Genomic DNA, 23,678 nt, shown 5'->3' on the forward strand with positions numbered 1-23,678 from the left:
TTTACCCTTAATTTCAGTAGGTGAATGAAATTATTTGCCGTTGGAATTACTCTTTTTTATTTTTAAAATAAGATAATTAGGTAATAAGCACTTGAATAGACAATGCAATTATTTTTGTTAATTTTAAATGTAAATTGTCTTTTTCCATTGGCAAAGTGTCTCAATTACCTCGTCAATTCAAGAAAAAATGCACTTATTTTAAGAAAACTGACTTATTTAGATCTACAGTTTTTGTAATGTAATTACTGACTTAGACTATGTGCACAGAAAATAGAAGAAAAGTTAACAAAAATTGTCACCCTAACATTCTGATTGTTTTAAGCTTTGCTCCATCTTTTGTGTCTGACTAAAGAGAAACAAGGATTTCTAAACTTTGTTCATCACGAGCCAAACCATGGTGTGAAAGTAGCCAGAAAAGACCCTAAGCTCCACATTATTACATGCTGCATTTGCAATGGAACCAGTGTTACCAATGATTACAGTAAAATAGGGATTAAGAACCGGTCATGTTCAGAACCATCAAAGAGAATTTTTTTGTAAACCTGCTGCCGCTGTGACAGCTGACTGAAATTGACTTTTATTGGTTTTGGAAAGAGCTCCCTAACTAAGGACATAGGGACCCCTTTTTCATCATTCTGCTTCATTCTATCTCTATTCTCCCACTCTGCAGAATCTGTTAGTTCAATCTCTAACGTTCTGCTCTCTCTGCTTTTTCTCATAGTAGCTTCATCTGGTCTGTTTCTATTCTGTGACTCCATCCTGGAGAGAAATATCAGCTGTGCTGCTGCCATCAACACCTTTGTTTATAGATGTTGGAGATCGGCCTGTTTTCCAGTGTAGTCCTGTTTCTCTGACTGTGACTAACTGGATGTGCTCTCTTCATCCTCTGACATGGGAGCTGGCTCGGAGCTCGTCTGCCTGGCTCTGTGTTTCCTGGACGGGGCCGCCTGTGGAGCTGGTTGACAGTTTCCTTTTGTATCTATGCTTCATGGAAGCTAGAGTTGTCAAAAGTGTCGATGCTCAAAAAAAGTATTGATACTGAAACGTTGTATCCGGATACAACATTCATTTTCAAAAGTATCGATACAGCCATCTAAAGTGCAGAATAGTGAAAAATGCACTTTCTAAACACTGTGTGATTGAATAATTCTGTGCATTTTTCAGTTTCAGACTTTTATTGTAACAGGTGCAGCTGCTGAGAATTATTTTTGTTTAACTGGTTTGGCTAGTGTCATTGTTATGTCTGCAAAACATAGCCAAGGAAGGAACACTTCATTTTAATTTTGTAAGTAATGAAAATATTTTTGTTGAATTTTATAGTCTTTGTTTTTATTCTTGTGTTATCGAAAAGGGTATCGAGTATCGATTATTTTACTTAGTATCGGTATCGAGGTGAAAAGTTTAGTATCGCGACAACCCTAATGGAAGCATATTTCTCCTTGGCCTATTTGTGAGATAAAATATTTTGATTGTGCCTTTTCTGTGCCTAAATAGGGGTGATTGTTTAGAAGTCTTGTACCAGTCTGTATGCTGGAGTTAAGTTATGGAGTTTAGAGTGGGGATGACAGAAAGCAGTTGCCTCCCTACTCTAGACAAGGGTGAAAAATGAGAGATAAGAATGAGGTCACACAGCCTCCTTTATGCCGTGAAGACCTGTTCTGAGTGTTTATCTGGCTAAAATTTATGTCCTTGATGAATTGAAGTGTTTTTTCTTGTGTGAGAAAGTTCTTTATGCAGGGATTGGGGTAGTTCCAAGGGACTGTGTGTGTTTGGGGATTGCTTTATAAATGTATGTACTGAGCTTTGTCCAATCAGAGCTATATCTCTCCGTCTGAGGACATTAAATAAATTTTAACATTCTCTTGCAAGAGTCTCTGCTTCCTCCTCAACTCCACAGTTTATTTTTCTATGTCTGCTTCTGTCTCCTTGAACCCCAGTGGGCCTCAGCAGATGGCCGCTCACACTGAGCCTGGTTCTGCTGGAGGTTTCTTCCTGTTCAAAGGGAGTTTTTCCTCTCCACTGTCGCTACAAGCATGCTTAGTGTGAGGGATTGCTGAAGAGTCAATGAGTCGATGCAATCAGCTGGTTTTCCTTAGATAGAAAACTTTGAATCAATCTGACTGGATGATCTGGTGAACTGGAAAGGTACCTGAGATGACATGATGTGAATTGGAGCTATAGAAATAAACTGAATTGAATTAACTGAGGTGTAAATTTGGGGAATATTTTTCTAACACTCCTGCTAGTATGTAGCTCCTTTAATATAGATGAGTCCAAATATTGATTTGTTGCTACTTTATTCTGTGTAAAAACTGTAACAGCCAGTTGCCCCTTCGATGGACCTCTGGCATTTCTCGCTGGTGAGCAAAATCATTCCACACCTCAGCTGCTTTTTGCAACAGGGTGATGTTATAATAGAAGCTTGTTTGTTCTGTTATTCCAAGTATATCCTCTCCGCTGCAACCGTGTCCCAATCCCATAGCTCATTCTCATCTTGTCCGTCATTTCTCCCATGAGTTTTGAGCTACGTGTAATTACCCAGTTTGTTTGCACTTTGGCTCTAACTGCCTGTCTTGTTACAGCCAGCTTGCGTTAACTGTAGGTTTGTGTTTGTTTGCCTGCGTGTGTGTGAGAGTTTGCATGCATGTGCCAATCAGTCTTTAGCAAATGTGGGCTATGAGAGAGAGAGAGAGAGGCGTAAGTATGCAACAGTGCAAGTGTGTTTCTCAGAACACATGTGTGTCACCCTAAGCGCACTCTGGCAGACGCAGGGAGACAGAGAGAGGGACCTTGTCGTCTCTAATCCCTTTGTTTTGAGTCAGATTAGAGCTCTGCGAGGCGTTTGCGAGGCCTGCAGAATGTGGATTTAAGGATTAGTCTAATAAACAGAGGCTCTGTGGCACTCCGCAGCCCAGTCTGGAGATTACACAGGCTCCGAGAGCAAGGAAGAGAAAGGGATGAATTTCTCCCATATCACCACTTCCCTCCTCTTGCATTCATTCATTTCCATCTCAGCAAATGAAGGGATGAGACATGGGAGGGTGGGGGGGGGGGGGGCTGAAGGCGGATAAGATCTGTTCACAGTTCCTGATTGGAGTGGCAGCTTTCATCTGCTCAGCCCCCTGTAGACACTGTAGCTGTGAGTCACAAGAAGCAAACCTTAGGATAGCGGACATGTAGGCTGCACTCTTGAATGACCTTAACGATGCTTCATAACTACAACATTCAGGCTTTTGGATCTCAGGAGAGAGTTCCTCATTCAACACTCAGCAAAGCACAGATAACTCATAAAAAGAAAAATTCATGCATGTTGTCTGGTCAAAGTTTTAAAACCTTTTCAAATGTTATTACCCAGAAAAAGTGTCTTATACTGTATTTTAAAATATTAGTGAGTAAATATGAAGTACAAGAACACTGAGTCAATAGCGGTGTCACACCTTAAACACGATTTTTATATCCTAAAAGGAAAAGTTTGCTCACATTCAGACTACAAACTTCTGAAAGTTCTTTAAATCTGAAATGATTCCATCCTGTTCAATAAATGATCAGTGTTTTTAATTCAGAGTAATTTTCCTGTGAATGTGCTTTACTGGAGGCATCCATGTTTGTCAAAGAACACTACTGCCACCTACTGGTTAGTGACGTCACGGTGCGGTATCGGCTGTTGATCAAGTCCCAGTGCTGTATCTGGTGTTTGTCACAACGCGCTATTATCCAAGTCATCTTGAAAACATTCTTCTTCCAAATGTTGGCTACATATTACGGGTTTTTTCTCTGGCCAGAAGTTCGATGGCAAATCCTCCCTCTTCAAGTTGGCGATCCAACGACCAACCCGTCCGTGGAGGATCAGGAATCAGAAAGGTGGAATAACTCTTTTTTTTCACTTTTACCCGATGTATTCCAGCATCCAGCTGCCATGCACGTGGGCATTGTCAGTTTCACTATAGCTCTGGTGAATTTCAATGGTGAAGTCCTCTGGAAATCTTCAATAATTGTTGTTGATTGCAGATGTGTCTAGTAGTTCCCATTGATTTAGCTTGTAAAGCGGGGAGAATGGCGCTAGGCTTACCGCACCGTGACGTCACTGCTGGAAGATGGCAGGAGGGAGGGGTTACTATAGCCTGACGTAGTCCTACTCAATTCTAGTCAGAATGAGTCTGATGCTGCTCCATAGAGCTGTGATTATGGGGCGTGTTTCGAACGAACCAGGAAAAAAAATGCCTCTGCACTCAATTGGATAGACCTACAACCAATAAGAGCAACGGAGTGCGTGACGTATGTTAAGCGACGCATAGTTGTTGTCAACAAAAATCAAAGCGTGCAGTTGCGCGCCTAGAATAAGAAGATGAGCCGTGATCGCGTTTCTCTGTTCCTCTTTTAAAATTAATTTGCTGTCGATATCTTCTAGAACAGACCTAATAGCAGAATCTACTCACCTAAACTCTCCGGCGGCAGCCATTGTTGTTGTCACCCAAGCGCGCTTTGGTGACGTGGTTGATTACGTTACTGTTGATCATCTGTCCATCATCGTATAAAGCCCGCCCTGACAATTTGATTGGTCCGCCAGATATTGTGCTAGCATACTCGCGCTACTATTGAGCAATGCCAGACCGAACTTCCCGACCTCAAACGTTGTGGGCGGGACTAAGTTCGGAATGGCACCCAGGCTAGGGTTACTATATATTTGGACAAAAATGGCCGCTCCCGGACTAAGTGATCGCGATGAAAATTATTACTTTTATTTTAATTTTTTTACTGATTAACCCTAAATAAAATAAATCACAGCTAGCGTAATAGTTTTAGGTATAAATAATGATCCATTGATTATTCCTTGCTGACCGGACTTTTCCTTTTCATTTAATATATGCAAATCTATATTCTACTGTTTAACAACATTTAACTGCATTCAGGGAACATCAGTATTCATTTTTACAGAAATTAAATGACACAAACGTGGATTCACTAGTTAGTGACGTCTGGATTCTTTTTTGTTTTCAGCTTATAGGGAGAAAGCAACATGCGCATCAATCCTGCTGAGTTTTTGTTATTTTAACACACTGCTGCATATCTGTAAATTTGTTTCTACAAAATGCCAAATATATTTAACAGGTTTTAATAAGTTTACAAAGTAGTGCATAATTTGGGAAAAAAAAAAAGAAATGATTAAATAAACCCAAAAAATTTCTATTAACCTGTGTGTTGAGAATATTATGACAATTTTAAAACTAATCATAGTTTTTTTCTTCTGTGGTAGAGACACAAACCCTAATGAAATGGTCTCCTTTATATGGAATTGCTTCCTGCTTTACTTCTGTATTTTCTGTTTTTATTTTGGAAATGCAGATGAAAAGAACCAATAATTTGAAAAATGGTCACTCGCTAATAAGCAGCTAAAAATACCACCAGGATTTTTGACACTGTCTTCTGCACATTGTGGCAGTCCTGACATTTAAGTGTGCAGAATAATTAAACTCTGCCAGAATGCAGGAATTGTGATGAAAAATCGACAACTCCTAATATGTTGGTATAGAGTTCAGGAGTATTATATAGAGTAGAATAAAATGGAAGATCACACTTATTACTGTCTGAGGTGATATTGTTATCTATAAAGTGTTTGCTTAGATGTAGAGACAGACTAAATGTTGCTTCTCTTCGTCGTCCTCAGCCTTTGGCTCAACTCTTGGGTCCAGAATGGACCTCAGTTTCCAGTTGATTGGAGCCATTCACACTTCACCTTTGAATTCCTTTTTTGTATGTGTGTGTGAGGATGCATGTATGCACTTTCAGAAGTGCCAGAGATGGCATGACTTATGATTCTTTCAGAGCAAAGTGTAAAGCTCCCATTGGGTGTAGGTTGGGTAAATAATAGAGGTCAGAGTGCAGTCAAAAATGTAGCTAAAAGAAGGGAAGGTTCTAGCCTGGGTGCCATTCCGAACTTAGTCCCGCCCACAACGTTTGAGGTCGGGAAGTTCGGCCTGGCATTGCTCAACAGTAGCGCGAGTATGCTCGCCCAATATCTGGCTGGCCAATCAAATTGTCAGGGCGGGCTTTAAACGAGGATGGACAGATGATCAACAGTAACGTAATCAACCACGTCACCAAAGCGCGCTTGGGTGACAACAACAATGGCTGCCGCTGGAGAGTTGAGGTGTGTAGATTCTGCTAGTAGGTCTGTTCTAGAAGATATCGACAGCAAATTAATTTTAAAAGAGGAACAGAGAAACGCGATCGATGCATGAAGACGGTTCTTCCGGCTGGATCTTCTTCATCGTCTGCCCATTTTTATAACACAAGCTTGTCGCGTTCCAACCGTGTTATAACGTTCTGACAGGACCGACAAATGTGATGCGATTTATTAGAAGGTTTGTAGAGTTGTAATCCTAAACAGAGAACTTGATCGTATGTGCATTCGCCTTTACTGTTTTTCTTAAAAATGAGGTTCGTGTGTTGAATGACTCCTTGTATCCTCAGGTTCTTTTTGCAACACCGGCAAAAATCGTTCACGCTCATCTTTTTATTCTAGGCGTGCAACTGCACGCTTTGATTTTTGTTGACAACAACTATGCGTCGCTTAACATACGTCACGCACTCCGTTGCTCAGTGCAGAGGCATTTTTTTTCCTGGTTCGTTCGAAACACGCCCCATAATCACAGCTCTATGGAGCAGTATCAAACTCATATTCTGACTAGAATTGAGTAGGACTACGTCAGGCTAGGAAGTTTCCACCTTTACAAAGATCATATTTTCATAGATTGTTACCTTGAATGTTCCAGGTCATGTTCATTCTAAAAAAGTTAAAAAAAAACAATCCTCTGTACTTTGTTTCCAAGTTTGAAGACATTTCTCTTCCCATCCAGGAAGCTTTTTCAATTCAAGATGTCAGGAACAGCGTTGAGTTCCACGCTTTATACTATGGACCAACAAAGCCTTATTTTTGTTTAGAAAACAGGCTAACTGAAACGGACAAACGGGTCCACCCCTTTGGAATGGAGGTAGTTTGGCCTCCAAGGGGTGGACCCGTTCAATCGTTTCAATTAGCATGTTTTCTAAACCAAAACAAGGCTTTGTTGGTCCCTCGTATAAAACCTGGAACTCAACGCAATTCCTGACATTTTGAATTGAAAAAGCTTCCTGAATAGGAAGAGAAACGTCTTCAAACTTGAAAACAAAGTCCAGTGGATTGCTTTGTGGAATGCAGAGACGATGCTTTGGTTAATTATTAAACCTCTCCAATCTGCACTTTGCATTAAAAACTGGATTTCGACTCTAAGAAGGGAAGCCAAGCGGAAGCTGCTTTTGTTTGGGAATCTAAATATGTGACTGGATTCTAGCTCGAACCCTGACAAATATTTTAATCTCGACTATATTTGTACTCTTATTTTGATGCTGTTTTTTTTATTTTTTCTAGAAGTCAAGATGTGAAGCACTTTTTTGATGATTTGTAATTGACTGCTAGTCTGATTCAAGGATTTTTCTCCTCTATTCTCATGCGACCTCTCTGTGCACGCTTCGCTCCGTCTACTCTTTGTTTCTACCAGTTATTCAGACTCTTCCAGGCTTTGTCTTTGGGAATAAACTGTGTAAACAACTTAATTTGAGCAACTGCGTAGATACACACACGAAACGGCAGAAAATTGAAGCCAAATGCTTCAGAGCCCCAATTTTGTCATTTCTGATAACAGGGCCTGGTTTTCCAAAGGCCATTTTTTTCTTCTTTGCTATACAAATTTCATTCAAATTACATTAAAAAAAAAACATAGACGAGCTTTAAAAAAGATATCAAATGAACAATTTTATCTCCTGTTGACAGAGTTCTGAAAGAATGGGTGAATTTTGTGATGGAAAGGCTCCACGCTGAGTTCCAGCGGTCTCTTTGGCTGGTTGTTGTTTCGGTTGTTTTTGCAATGAAACGAGTGACGTAAAGGCTGAATTACATGCTTTTTGCATTCAAAGTTGAGATTATATATATATATACAGATTAAAAAGTCTCTTTAGAGGTTGTTTTTTTAAAGTCTGATATAAAGATAATCTTTAAATAGTTCAAATAATGAAATGTTCTTGCATGCAGGTTTGAAACAACAAACTGTTGTTTATTTTTCTATATATTTTTTGTTACAGTCATGCAAACATACAAGGCTTTGAATAAATATTACATGCACATACTCTAAATATCAAATACTCTATCACATACTGCTTTTCTACATATCTTAGACTAGATTCAGTTTGATCTCGAGCCAAGCAAGCTGTTAGAAACAATTGTGTTGAAAATATTCGGGTCATTGTATTTCAGTTTTTAATGCTTCCTTCATTATGCTGAATGCTTATAACTAACCTGACAGCGGATTTCACCTTTATTCTAATTTACGTGGTTTAAATTTGCGACCATGTGAGGGAGCTCTAACGCTGCACATGCAGGAAACAATCCCAAAATGGTTAGAAAAGAAAAAAAAAACTCATATGCTATTCATCAGACAAATCTCTAAAAATTTTACGGCTAAAGAAACTTTTATTTTACTGTTTTTCTTGTAAATCCTGAGACTTAACGTAGATCAAGTATCCGGTATCAAATATAACTCCTGAAAACCAGTGGCAGCTGGCCAATAGAGGGTGCAAGGGCGCCGCCCCACTCACCCAATCACATTGATTAAAATAAAAAACAAATAGAAAATAAATTATAAAATTAAATATTTCAAAATGTATTATTATATTTTCTAGATGCACAAGATTAATATTGAATCTTTAATGACAAGTAAAGCTATTTGTTTGTCGTCGGATTGATGACGTATTTCCATAAATCTTCCCCCATAGACTCGGGTTAAAAGTTGTCCAGCGCAGTATTTCCTCTTCAACGCTAAAGTTTGGAGCGTCCTGGGGAGCAGCCAGTGTTGCCAACTCCTCTGTAAGGAAAGTAGCTATTGGCTGTGCTATAATTCGCTAGAAGTCGCTGAATGACGTCATTGCCTAATTTGCATAATACTTTTTTTTTCAACTTTTTATTTTTATTTTTCTTTTTTCCCTTGTGGTCCACTAAGGAGCTTAGAAAGCGTGGTAACATTTTGAACCATACAATTTTTTACATTATATTAACATTAACAATCTAAATGGAACAAACAAGAAGCCTAAAAAGAATCAATGACAATGTCAGCAAATAACGGTAATTATTGTTATTTTTTTAAACTAATAAGATTTCCCTCCACACACGCAGGCTGTGCTTGCCTGCTCACAGAAAGAGTGGGTCATCGTCATGTTGGTCAAGGCTCTCTATGGCAGGTTCAGCAACCCAGGGAGCTAAGTCCAGCGTGATCAACCTGCGCCGTCAATCCCTGCACATGTGCGTGGCTCATTTGCAGTCTTGAAGCTGAGGGTAAACATGCTGTGGCTCTGACTGCAGCGCTGAGAGGGACTCCTGCGGGAGCGGGAGAAGGGGGTTGGGATGGGGGAGGCGCCCCACGGCAGACACCAGGAAAGTCACTAGATTTGTCGCTAGTCGCTTTGTTGAAAAAGAGTCGCTGGAGGCGTCTGAGAAGTCGCTAAATATAGCGAAAAAGTCGCTGAGTTGGCAACACTGTGAGCAGCTCTCCTGCACCCAGAGCTGAAAGCAGCTTTATCTGCAGACCACCTCCCTCCACAGCGCTGACGTCTCAGTCGTCTGTTAGAAAGTGCGGCTGATTGACAGGTTTATAGAATTATTTAGCTACAAGGCTAGGCTAACTGCATGCAGCGAGGCTATGGCTTTATCCTGCTTTCCCTGCCTCCTTTTTCAAATGTCGTTTTCTGACCTAGAAAGGATTAAGACAGCTATGGCTGATTTAAAGAACTTTTCATTTTTTTAATGTTGCTGGCTAGCTCAAGCGGTAAGTCACTCGCCCTGCAAGCAGGAAGCCCGGGTTCGTATAACAGCTGGGGAAAATGAGCTGCCAGTGAGGGTCCTTAGGCAAGACCCTTCACGACAATGCCTGCATTAGGGAGTGGTTAAGGCGTTGCGTTGAAATCCTGAGGTTCTGAGTACGAGCTCCCACGGACTTCATGAGTAAAAGACCCTTAACCCCCTCGCTGCTCCTCAGGGGCTGCACAATGGCAGCCCACGGCTCCCCAAAGGGGATGGGTTAAATGCAGAGATTGAATTTCGGTGCTTTGTCTTTTGACACTCTAATGACAATAAAGCGCTGGAAAAATCTAAATATGCTGGTGTGATACCTTAGTATACATTTGATTGTTTTTTGGTATATATCTATTTAGAAATTATATCGCCCCCTGGAGGAAATACCACCAGCCGCCACTGCTAAAAACAAGGTTTCAAGGCTGCAAATTCAGATAAAAATATGTATAGAAGTATGCATTGGATTAATTGTTTATTTCATTCAGTTTTATATTATGTCACCTTGAGAAAAATTTCTTTGAGAAGTTTTTAAAGTTTAGGTTAAATGGTTCTCCAGTATGTTAAATTACCAAATGCTGTTTGTTCATCCTTCTGCTTAACAGGAGTCACCAGGAAGCCTCCTGCTGTGGAATGGTCCTAAACATCAATGGTCCTCTAAGCCTGATTTTTCAAATTCTCTTCATACTTATTTGTTAAAAAAGAAAAAAAACTAAGCAATCACTGGATGAGATCTTTTTAGTTAATATTCTCAAGTTCTCACACCATTGCATATTTAAAATTTACCATTGCAGAAAAATAATAAGTCTGGAGGCCCTTTGGAAGAATGATGCAGTAAAACATAAAATAGCTGATGCAATGTGGGGCCATGAATGCATTGATGCATCTTTGCAGTAATATGTTTCTCTTCCCGTTCTTTGGCTTTATTTTAGTTACAAGAAAACATTTTTTGTTCTGATTGCAAAAAATCTCATTTGTATTGATATAAACATAGGTTTAAACTTCATAAATTCATACATCTGTGTGTCTCATAAAGCCTTCAAAGAGCTGTTTTCCTTTTAAATATAGCCTTTTTTTAATTCCAAATCCTGCTGAAATTGAAAGAGAAAATCATCTTGTTATAAGCTCTATAATCCTGTGAAGCCATTACCCTCAGATTAACTAAATGTGAGTCGTAGTTATAGTGAATCAACAGTGTTTTTTTTTCTTTAAAATAACAACATGAATGTAGAAAAAAGCCCAGTTATCAGTTTCAAATTTCCTCTGTGTTATTTTTGAAAATTAGTTCTTCATCCTTTCCTTCATCATCTAATTGCATTTCTCATTATGCTTGGATTTCGTGGTCACCCTACGGTCAGGTGTCTCTTTTCTTCTTCGTCCAACTCTTTTCCTGCCTTGTCCAGAAACCTTCTCGTGCGTTAAGACGGGTGTTCGTAGAGTTTTTCATCAACATATCGGTTGAGCCGTTTCTCAATATCTCGGGTGCTTGTGACACGGCATCAGCCTCAGGCTGACACTGTTCCATTTGCAGAGAACGCCAGTCTGAGAATGCACTAAATCTCTGGATGTTCTTCTAGCCCCTCCCATTTTTTCATGTCAGAAAAAATAAAAAAAACATGAAAATAATTCGTTTCATTCAGACAATTTCTTTGTGGTTGGACTCGGTGCTGCCCCAACTTGTTGCTCACCACATACCAAAATAAACCTTTTCAAGATGATGCACAGTTAAATGTGACACTGTTATCATTAGTTTTAAAACTAAGAAAATGAAATCTAAGGAAGTTATCATCCAGAATTGTAGAAAAATGTTCCTTTAATAGGGTAGCTTATGTCCCTAAAAATTTTTTCTGCATCACTTTTACAGGGGTTGACGATAAGGATTTTTGGGCAAGTGACTTTCACATTTCATTTGCCCAAAACAATTTTTACTTGCCCAGTATAATGTTTGATAAATATAGTTCCTAATATTAATTTTTGTATATATATCAATGAAACACGTTTGTTTTTTGTTCCTGGTGTGTTTATGCATGCGTCAGATAATAAACTCAAGCCTACATTACCGTGTTAACATGCTTTTCAATCCTTTCTGCACATTCTTTTCAAACTAAACTTTACTTTAAACTGTTGTGTGCTTGGAAAAATATAAATTGTAATGTTAAAAATCAACAAAAAAAACTTGACAGGTTAAAAACTTAAGATAAATCACAAGACAGAAGTCAACGTCACAAATGAATAACTTTTAAATTTTATGCCAAATTTCCTAATCCCTGACCGATAATTTTTAATCTAGGGTTATCTGGGTGGTGGGTGTATTACTCTACTTACATTTTTTTGCCTTGTTGTTGTTTTTTAGCCTGCCAAGTCCAAATAAATGTGTCTGATTCGCGCCAATTCCTGGACAAAAATCACGCCATCTGGCGGAAAATCTTGCGGCTTTTCCAAATCACACAAAACAACAAAAATGGCGCTGGCAACGCCTGTGAGTCCTTTTTTAAGCAAATGTCGGTGAATTAAAAGTAATTTTGAGTAATAAATAATTTTTTTTTGCCCAGCGGGCAAATGCAATGAAACTTATACTCTCCCAACAATAAAAACTACTTGCCCGGGGCAATCAATGGTTAACATCGAGCCCTGTTTTATACTTTAAGTTGTTTAAAAACTGGTTCTTTTATACTTTTGAGTAAAAAAGTTGATTCTCTAACTTCTACAGAAGTGTTTTGAAACAGTAGGATTTCTACTTCTACTGGAGTCATAAACATTAAAACTTTTAACACCTCTGCCAGAAGAACTTTTTTTTTTCAGACCACCTTTGAAAATCAAGATTTTTGATTGTTTCTCTGAGAAAATGATTAAATATTTCCCCTGTTCTTTAACTTTTTTATTTTCTCATATTTCAATCTTAGGGGGACTTGCCTTCTTTATCCACACTAACACCTTGAATCCGCCTACTTATTAGTGTTGCTCTTAAACAGTGGTGTTTGACTTGTGTGGACAGCAGGCTGGCTACGGATCGCGCTCAGATGTTGTAGTCAAATTTATTTTGTTTACTTTCTCCTTTACAGCACAAATTTGATGGAATTTATTTAGAGGCAGTTAAACCTTATTAACAAAGGTTCTGAGCAATTTGCACATCCCCATCATTTTTTAGCAACTTCCCTTTATTTGACACACAGATTAGCAGTTTTTGCATTGTACAAATAGAGACATGCCTTTATAATGTATGAAGATACATTTTTATTGCAAAATGCACCCTACGGGTTAAGGAGAGAATCTACAGTTCAATGATGTACCTGCATGTTAATATTTGCATCACAGGTGCTTGAAATGCTCTGCTCTGTTTAGATAGGTTTTAATTTCTTCCAGGTTCTGTGCAGCTGTGTCAGCGATGCTCCTGTTTTTCTGCTTCCTGCACACAAGGTTCCAAATTCCTTATTATCGCACCAGTCCAGCCTTCTGTCAGTGTTTTACATCCTTCTATATGAATAGTCCTAGGTTTCATGTTTCCCATGTCAGAGCAGTCGGTTTCGCCATTATCCAGCTGCCTTTGGAGGCTTACTTGCATTAGGAGCCTTCCTACCAATCCCTCATTCAGCTGCAACAAACAAAGGCTTTCTGTAAGAGTCCTCCGTCATACAACACAAGCAACAGTAGGAACAGGGTTGTTTTTCTGCTGTTTAGTAGAAAATGACTAAATAAATCAAGTAATACATACAGAATAATCATTATGAAAACAACATTAAAATGAAATATGTTTACATCGTAAAAGATATATAGTATAGAGCCTATTGTAAAGTCCCCTTGAGGGAATTAGCTTTGGACTAAAGTGCTGTCACTTAAGCCACCCACACAAAAGATCAATAGAAAGAAAATAGAAATAGAGAATAAGCCACACAACCAGACTCCTATACAAACCAGTCCAACAGCCGCATGCACTCAACTCACTCATTAAGATTGTTTTAACGTAGATATTCTTAATATTATTGTTGGAAATATTATTTAGCTTTTCACCAAAACATGTTTTATGTTTATTGCTGTATTAAGTCAAAAGATTTGGCCTTAAAATGACTCTTAAATGTTATAGTTTAAAGGATTTTACATCTAAATTAGATTTAGAATGGTTTCATTTATGTTTAACAGCACTATCTGACAGAACCAGAGTGAAATGTCTCAACTAACCAACACAACTTTCCATCAAGGGAAAAGTTGATTTAGAATACACTGCAAAAAAGGTATTTTTTTCTTAAAATAAGTGCATTTTTTCTTGAATTGAAGACTTAAGTGAGACGCTTCGCCAATGGAACAAGACAATTTACATTTGAAATAAGAAAAAAAACAATTGTATTGTCTTATTTCAAGTGCATATTAACTAATTATCCTATTTTAAGATAAATAAAAAAAAAATCATTCCATTGGCAAATCATCTCATTTACCTACTCAAATTAAGAGGAGATAAACTCAATTTATTTATTTTTTTTAACTTATTTCTAGATAGTTTTTGCGGTGTAGAAAGTTATTTGACTTTAGCAAATGCTGACCTTTTGGAAATCTCTAAAATCCATGTTGGCTCCAAATAGTGTTGGGATCTGGTGATTTCTTACAGGCTTAGGAAACCAGTTCATCGATTCTCAGTATAATCAGGACAAACCAGTCTCCCACTGGGATTATTACAGCTGTATCTCCTGCAACATGTTGCTGGCTATAAATGTTAGCAGGTAAGCTGTGTAACAAGTCATTCATCACCAGATGTCAGGGGACTGAACACCACTTGGAAAAAGGAGCAGCACCTTTTGAGTGTCTTGATGCCCCAAGGAGGAACAGGACCTTCCTAAGCAAAGCAGGATATCAGTGGATCTCCAGCAGAGAGTAGAGCTGTGATCAAAATTATGTTTATGTGCCATTAAATGGTGAAAGTCCAACTACTGTCATAAACCACATGTCATCATACAGTTGCCACAGAGCATCCTCTTTTCTGTGTTCCATTGATGCAGGTCTGCTTTTTGTTTCCTCTAAAATCTAAGCTGCTTCAGAGTCGAGTTAGCTAATTGATATCACCTGTTCTAAAACCGAAAATCCTAAATATCACAAAACTAAATAATTTGATTTAGGATAAGTGTCTATTAACTTTAAGTTTATCCAACTTTATGAAAAGGACCCTCAAGAAATGTAGTAGGGGTTTCCTGAACACTAACGCACGCACATGAAGAGCCAAAAATCAACTCTCACCTTAAAAATAGACATCATACGCATTAAATACAACTTCATCAAGACAGAGGAGAAAAATGGGCAATGAATGGATTCACCAGAAAGAAAAGTTTTTAGATTTACTCAGCTAACGGTTTCGCTGCCTGTCCTCCACCTCCAGGGAAACTTAATTGCCAGTCACCCCTTTAAAGTCCGAACACATAACAAGCCGTCCACCATCCTCTATATATCAGGAAAGTCCAGCCTTTTATTCCAGAGTGAATCAAAGGAAAACTCCATTGTTGTTCAGCAATCAAAAAATAGAGTTTGCAGTTTTATGTTTTTGTTTTTTTTTTTTTATGTGAAGCCATTTTCATTGTCTTATCTGTTGAGTATTACACCGAGGTTCCAAGGTGCCTCTGTTATTGATGGCTTAGAGAAGAATAAAAAACTATCATAAATCAGGAAAGAGATCAATTAGAATAATTGTCATTTTCTTTAGTTTACCAATCAATTTCTTTCACTTTTGTTAAACCAGCTTAGCTGCGATCTTGTTTTATTATTAATGTAGTATAAGATTTTAGAGTAGAAGCCATTAAAAATTAGGGGTGCGGGAAAAAAATCGTTTTCGTGATATATCCTGATTTTTCGGCTGCCCAATATATATCGATTTTTCACTTCCTAGTCGATTTCAAAAACAAAACATTTTACCATGAAAAAAAATATCTGTAACAACATGGATACCAAAATAACTAAATAATTCAATATCTAACTAATAAATCAATGTCCTCTAATGTACATATAAAGCACTTGCTGTTTTATCTATACATGTTATTTTGATAGATAGAAAAATATAATATATAGTGATATTGCAATATGGTGATGATATCGTATTATTCATTGACATTTATCGCATCAACCATGCCAATACTCACCCCTATTCAAAATGGCCCTTGCCAGTCAAACACCAGCTGAATGGCAGCGCACTTCCCTGCAGCTCCCAGCAAAATCCCTTCCAAATTCCAGCCAATGGCCTTCTCTCGGGTGTGCATTATTTTTCTACTCTGACTAATGTCCGCAAATCTTGACAGAAAGAATATTTTAGTACAAAGATTGATGTTTAAAAAGGATTTGTAGGGGACCAGTCAAGGACCAGCCGGGGACCCATTAAGGAAAGTGGGTAAATTTTAAACGGCTACCACTGTATAATGTCTTCCTATAGCTCAAATAATTTTTTTAAACAGCCAAAAAAATTTTTCGTTTAACATAATTCAATTCAATTCAGTTTATTTCTATAGCGCCAAATTCACAACACGTGTCATCTCAAGGCACTTTCCAGTTCACCAGATCATCCAGTCAGATTGATTCAAAGTTTTCTATCTAAGGAAAACCAGCTGATTGCATCGACTCATTGACTCTTCAGCAATCCCTCACACTAAGCATGCTTGTAGCGACAGTGGAGAGGAAAAACTCCCTTTGAACAGGAAGAAACCTCCAGCAGAACCAGGCTCAGTGTGAGCGGCCATCTGCTGAGGCCCACTGGGGTTCAAGGAGACAGAAGCAGACATAGAAAAAGAAGCATAGATACAAAAGGCAACTGTTAACCAGCTCCACAGGCGGCCCCGTCCAGGAAACACACAGCCAGGCAGACGAGCTCCGAGCCAGCTCCCATGTCAGAGGACGAAGAGAGCACATCCAGTTAGTCACAGTCAGAGAAACAGGACTACACTGGAAAACAGGCCAAGCTCCAACATCTAGAAACAAAGGCGTTGATGGAAGCAACACAGCTGATGTTACTATATAACATACAACTGATCTCCTACACACTCACCCTTTGTTTTGGCATTACCAGTCAAAATGTCTCCATATTTCCTGAGCTGTTGTCCCACTCTTATTTCCTCATCCTCTATTAAAGGTACAAACACATTAGGGTTGAACTCCTAATAGCCTGTTTGATAGATGCCTGAGAATAATGAGCCCTTTATGAGACATAATACCTCCTATTAATCAATGGACATAGTTGGGCATTTTTCAATACTAGCATTTTAAAAGGAACCCTCGTAGAATAAATCGACTCACATTCTATAACCTCTGACTTTCTTTTTCTCTCGTCTTGTTCCTCTTCTATTGGTATATATGTAATTAGCTACATAATGTATTCAAAATCAGCTGATGACGGTTCTTCAGAAATGCCCTTTTCCTGCTCTGATATTGGTAAGTGCTGTCCAGACTAAGAGCTGCAGTGATGGAAACACAATGCTAAGCTTTAATGCAGTGGGCGGACCAGACTATCCTTGGCCTCCAGTGATAGAACCATGAATGACCTATTTATTGCTGTGAATATCAAATCCCGGCTGCTGCAGCTGCTGGAAGTGTCTCTGTTAATTTCTGCTGGTTCTTGTTCTGTTGTTCTTTGAACTTCAGCTCTCCAGTGTATTGCATTGCTTAACGGATATCATGCTTTATTAGCATGATGTTTATTTATAGTCTACATTTATAAATGTTAAGATTTTAGAGATGAAACTGGTGTTGGAATGAAATAAATAAAAAAAAAAATGGCTGTAATCTTAATAGTTGTCATTAAATTGGCTGCAGAAAGTTCAGGTGCGCCTTTTTTTTCGCCCCAGATCTCCAAATGTGAGTGCTTATCGTGCTCATTCTGAGTATCTTGCGTAGTTTTTGTATGAGCGTATGCATTTGGGTGTGTTTGATTATCGCTTACAGGCTCCAAGGGAGCCTGATCCATTCTCACTCTGATAATGAGGGAGAGACTTTCAATGCCCTTAAGTCATTTCTCCTCCCCTTCCATCCTGCACTTTTTTTTTTCTCTTTGCATTTTCCCCGTTACCTTCCTCTAATCCAGATTATCAGGTTTTTTTTGCTTATTCATTGTCTTGTTTTGAATTCATGCATGGCTGCCTTCAGCTCAGGTTGGTCTGGACCGCGTTTGAGTCAAGTCTCTGTTTTTTTGTGGGATAGATTTGTTTGCCGGATGACTATTTTTCATGGCGGTCGATGGTCGAGTATCTCTGTGGACCACGGTGCTGGCAGCTCGGTTTCTCCCCACAATAGCCTTACTTATTCTACATCAATACTCCAATGTGTTGTATATTTGCTGGTTTCTCAAATGTCCATCCGTAGAGCTCCTTCTTACCAAACTCTCCCTGTATGGTCCATAAGGAGTGTTTGGTGGGAGTGAGTTGGAGCAGAACTTCTGTTCATTTTATTCTAACTTTGCTCTCCTCTTCACTCCCCACCTTCCCCTCCCTTGTGTTTCAGGTGACCGAAGCCGTAGCAGATTCTCCAGAAAGCCTCGCCAGCCCTCTTCCTTTAAACCTTCTCCTCCTTTTTTGCACCGTTTGTTTAAAAAGATCAGCATCCTTCAGAGAAGTTGGACATGGATCTAAAGGACCATAAGAACCGCTCTCTGACCGCTAGCCGTTGTGCTAAGGAGTCCCAGTTCAACACGTCCTCACTGGATGCAGATGAGCGCCGGGTTCCCACACAGAAATCCTACAGCTCCAGTGAGACCCTGAAGGCCTTCGATCATGAGCAGAGGCTTCACTACGGTGGCTGCATTACAGACTTGGTGCACCACGAGGCTGATGAGTACTCCAGGCAAGGTGAGTCTGTGCAGCAGTTAGATTACTATATTTATGAAGTATAACCCATTTATCAATAAGTCATTCAATAGACCCATTTGTCTGGTCTCAATGTAGGGGTAAGTATATTTTAATGAATAGCAATTTGTTTAAAAAAACAATTCATGGGATTAATTGATTATTGAAATAATCGTCAACTAATTTACTAATTGATTAATAGCTGGAGCATAGACACATTGAGACGTACCTTGAGCGGACAGAGAAACACACTTAAAGCAGTAATTGTAGGAAAATAGTAAAAAAATATTATAACATTTTGCATTAAAGACTTGGAAAAAAAAAAAAAAAAAACGTTTTCATCTGTCAGTCTGCTCTATCCAGAACTCCTCAGGTGGAAAGGTTTTATTTTCACCTGGTTTGATTCTGTAAAAAAAAAACTTCTTTAAGGAATCTTTGGCTATTCGACTACTAATCGATTAATCCAAAAAAAAAACTATTATTATAAAAAGATTAATCGATTAGCAAAATAATTGTTGGATGCAGCCCTTAAAAAAAAAACAAAAAAAAACATTATGAGCATTTTTTTATTTTTTTTGGGTCAATTATTATTATTTTTATTTATTGATTTATTTTTTTTACAGTGTCCTGTCTGGCAATGTGGCAATAATAATAATTGTCTTGATGCCAAAAAGAGCCCAACAGATTTCACTTTCACAAGTGTAGCAGTATGGTGTTCCGCTTGATTTATGCATATAAATTGCTTTATTATAATTATGCAAGGAGTTTTACAGTTCATATGGACACTGCAATGTAAGTAGAGCAGAAAAACAGAAGAAGAAGAAGGAAAAAGAAAAAGAAAAAAACAGGACAAAAGATGAAAGAAAGAGGAGATAGGAAGGAGACAATGACAAAACATTTTCAGTCTGCTTCAACACCTGTAATGAGATGGAAAAAAAAAAAAAAAAAGAACAGCACAACCAAAAAACATGGTACGAGATATACAATAAAGCAAACACCTTGAAACTATCGCTAACGTAATATTATTAAGTCTGACATGTACTCTGTGTTACCTGAAGATATGAATGTGGGGTTTCTGTTTGGAAGTGAATCTCTAAGTACCTGAAGCCTAGCACCTGTAGTTGTTTGTGAGGGTGAACTTGTGCATGTAAAGTTTTAACCATAGAAAAAAATTAATTATTTTTGATTCTAATTAATTAAACTGAACAGAAACTATATTTTTCACAATACTTCAATACGATCAGATTTGTCATTCTGCCTCTAAATTATGACATCTTTATCGGAATTAATAAAATAAAATGTTACCTGTCTAAATGGAAAAATAAAGATAAACCACATTTTGTAAAACACAAAGTATTGCATGTGTATAGTTTTCCCATCCTTTTAATTTATGTATTTATTGCGTTAAAGGTCTTAAAACATGTTTTAGCAAGAACTAAGAACTAAGGTTTTTGATGACATGAGTATGAAGGTTTAGTTCTTTATGAGTATCATCAAGTGGTCAAATAATTATTAAGTGAATGAATGTTGAATGGCGGCCATATCAAATTGAGGAAACCTTCATCAGCATAGACAGAGCACCTGCATAGCTGAAGGTAAAATACTGCAGTGTTGGGTTGTTGCTGCAACATCTGCAAAGCACTAAGTTAAATTTAGGCATTTCTGAGGTGTAACGCTTGATCATTGCCACTGAATATTTAACGTCTCTAAAATATCGCTGTTTGTTGCTTTTATTTTGAAATCCGTTAACGTATTTTGCGTTTCTAGGTGTGTATAGTATAAAAGTAGTACTCAAGCAGTCTGTAGAGATTATGCAACATTTATTCAAAGCAAACCAGGCAAAGATCAAGCCGCTGTCACACCTTGACGATTTAGACCAGCATCTGCCTGACGTACAAAAAATCTGTCCAAAATGCTGCCATATGTTGGATAAGTTATGGGTACGTTTTGTATAAGTTATAAGTACGCTGAAACATGCTAGCACATGTCGACATACGGCAAGTTCCAGGTCAGTTATCTGATGGCATCCGTTCAGTGTCAGTTCCTCATCAGTCGTGGCGTCTAGCTTCTCCTAAACCTCTGAGTAACTTCTGCGTAACTTATCAAGAACTTCTCTCCAACGCATATCAGCGTATCTGACGTGTTCCAGACGAGCGCTGAACGTGTTTCTAACTTCCAGCTACTGTATAATGGCGTATTAGCAGCGTTTTGGTATAAAGGGGGTTCACAGGAGGAAACCGTCAGTTCTCCTCCAGACTTCATCCCCATCATAGGGTGAGCCAGAAGGGGAGTGATGGATCCTCCCTGCGTTCACGCCCACCACCAACACACTTCCTAGCAGACATGACTCTCAATCTGCTGACACCAGAAACCTGCTTTCTTTTCATTTTTTTTAATTATCATTATTATTAGGGATGCACGATATTGGGATTTTGGCCGATATCCGATATGCCGATATTTTAAAACTCATGTAGCCGATAACCGATATCGATACCGATGTTAAAGCTGGACAAAAATAAGTAGTCATTGAAAATAGCAGTTTTGTTATCCATTTCTGACACTTTGAAAAATAATAAACTCAAATATATTTTCATATGCTGATATCAAATCGATTTTTAAAAACGCGGTATCGATCTATTTTACTTTCAAAATCTCGTGAAATTTCATCGTTCTGTTACAAACTCTCGTGATATTTTCCAAATTCTTGTGAGATTTTGTTAGTAAAATAGATCGATACCGCGTCAATATATCAACATATAAAAATTTGGTGAATTTTCGGGGGATTTCGTAGCATAACGATGACATATAGCAATATTTCATTAATAAAAGAGATTGATATGGTGTTTTTAAATGGCAATATATCAGCATATGAAGATATTGGGATATTTTAATGGATCAATATTTTTTCCCTCGTCTTTAGAAGTTTTTAAGTCTGTAAAAAAGAAGTTTTTGAGGAAGAAGAAGAAGTAGTATTTTTTTTTTTTTTTTTAGACTTTAGAAACTCAGAAGCTGATCAAATATCGGATTAAATATCGGTGGGGTGGCCGATGTCCGATATTCAGTTTTAAGGCCGATACCGATAGGGGGCCGATTATATCGTGCATCCCTAATTATTATTTTTTTTTATTGTCGCTGTTCCCTTCAAGTGCAGCTAAGTGCCTGAGGGGAGCAGCTTTAAGCGATGCTTCGTAAGGCAGTACCCTGTCCTTGGACATAAGTTCTGGACTCGTTATGAATATCCTATGTATACTGCCAAAATAAAAATACATAGAAATATCAGCGTATGCCAGCATTTCAGGATATTCTGGGACGTCAGGCATATGCTGGGTAAATCAGCAGGATATCACAGGGCCCTCAGCTTTATGACTTACAGTAGCGGCCGGTCAAAATGGCTGTTCCCAGTCAATCGCCAGTCTAACTCCCAGCTAAACTCCCAGCTAAATCCCCTCCAACTTCCAGCCACTGGCCTTCTCCTTGGCGTGCATATTTCTTTACTCTGACTCCAACCTTCCTCTGAATTACAAGGTCTGACCAGCAGGTGACGTGTCTCTTTAGATCCTAATGTCCACAAATCATGACAAAAAAGAATATTCCAGTACAAAGATTGATGTTTAAATAGGAATTGAATTGCCAAGGAGCAACCAAGGAAAGTGGGGAAAATCTGAATAGCTGCTACTGTAAAGCAACATAAATATATTAGTGTCATGGCAGTTATTTTTTTCAACAATATATACAGTAATTAGTAAATAATCCACATTTCTCTAAAGGTACTGAGCATACCATCATTTTTAAAGCAAAAAAAGGCTAAGATATGTAACTAACTGGTAATTTTCCTTTATCCAATATTAGGTAAATATTGACTCATATGCAAAGACATTTCTAGTTAAACTTTAAATGCATGTTTTAAGAAAGAAATGCTTTTTTTTAGTAAGTTGCAAATATAATCAAGTTCTCTAATGCCTTTTAATAAAAGAGCAGAACAGATATTTAGCTCTAGCAAAACCATCATAATGAACTTTTGTATCCCCTGCTGAGCAAGTTAGCCAATAGGTCACTTCTTAAGGGTCGGGTCAGCTCCCTCAGCCATATCATTAGACTGTGGCTGTGTATGTACACTCCTGTGTGTATTTTACAGAGGGGGACATGAAACAAAAGTATCGATCCTTGGCTGGTGAAAAGAGTCAGACTCAATGGGATTGATCTCTGCTAAGCTCTGTTTTCTCTGCATGGACACAGACGGCCAGGAAAGTCAGCTCACAGCTACACCAAAAACATGGAGCATGGTAGAAAACAGTGAAACCCGCCTTAAAAGAAAAAACAAAACAACAAAAACATGTCTATTTTCCTGAATAGAATATCTTTACTGAAGCCTTAAAGGCCAAACCTTCCACTGATGTCTTACTGTGTGTGGCTTCAAGAAATTAGGAGAAATGGATCAATCGGATGGTTCAAAGAAGAAAATACTCCACGGCAAACTGAAAAGGGGAAAAAACGCGCTGGAAGAAAAGCGACTAACACAAGATGATGCTTCTATAGAGACAAAAGTAAGAGCAGAAAATTGAGGATTGATTGGCAGAGTTCATGATAGACGGAAAGTCAGTGGTGTGTGCTGCTCGGACACACTCCAGCGCCGCACTGAGCTGACCTCACACCGGGCGATAGCTGGTCGATACCGCCGGTGCTCTCAGCCTATCAGTTCCATCCAAAGCCCAGAGCCACAGATGCATCGTGGGAAGTGTGGCCACAGGAGACCAACAGTGTTGCAGCACCATATGGACTGTGACACTATGGGAGGAGGAGTAGTGCTGGAAGGACAGAGAAAGAGACGGAGTTGGAGTGTGAAAGAATGATAGGAGAGAAGCAGCAGACAAGTTTGCTTGTTTTTTCAAGATATTTTAGTTACCAGAAGATGTGAGCGTTAAGGAGACGATGTCTTCTTGCTTTTGAAACAACCACAACTGGAAAACCTTTGGATGATTTTTCTTTTTGTTAATTTAGAC

General features: G+C 38.5%; 1 protein-coding gene across 6 annotated transcripts in view; it reads left to right on the plus strand.

The window, feature by feature from the left end:
* Window positions 1-23,678, plus strand: part of tenm2 (teneurin transmembrane protein 2) — a 478,143-nt gene that overhangs the window by 100,602 nt on the left and 353,863 nt on the right. For 4 of the 6 annotated variants that reach the window (XM_038278102.1, XM_038278106.1, XM_038278104.1 and 1 more), the window contains exon 3: window positions 18,338-18,681. In XM_038278102.1, the coding sequence (XP_038134030.1) occupies window positions 18,456-18,681 (226 nt within the window). In that variant the 5' untranslated portion in view covers window positions 18,338-18,455. Of the gene's footprint in view, window positions 1-18,337; window positions 18,682-23,678 lie in introns of those variants that run through there. The other 2 variants (XM_038278103.1, XM_038278105.1) reach the window with 1 other exon arrangement.

This window comes from Cyprinodon tularosa, unplaced genomic scaffold, assembly GCF_016077235.1.
Source record: "Cyprinodon tularosa strain WSP-4 unplaced genomic scaffold, ASM1607723v1 ctg138, whole genome shotgun sequence".
Classification (NCBI taxonomy): Eukaryota; Metazoa; Chordata; class Actinopteri; order Cyprinodontiformes; family Cyprinodontidae; genus Cyprinodon; species Cyprinodon tularosa.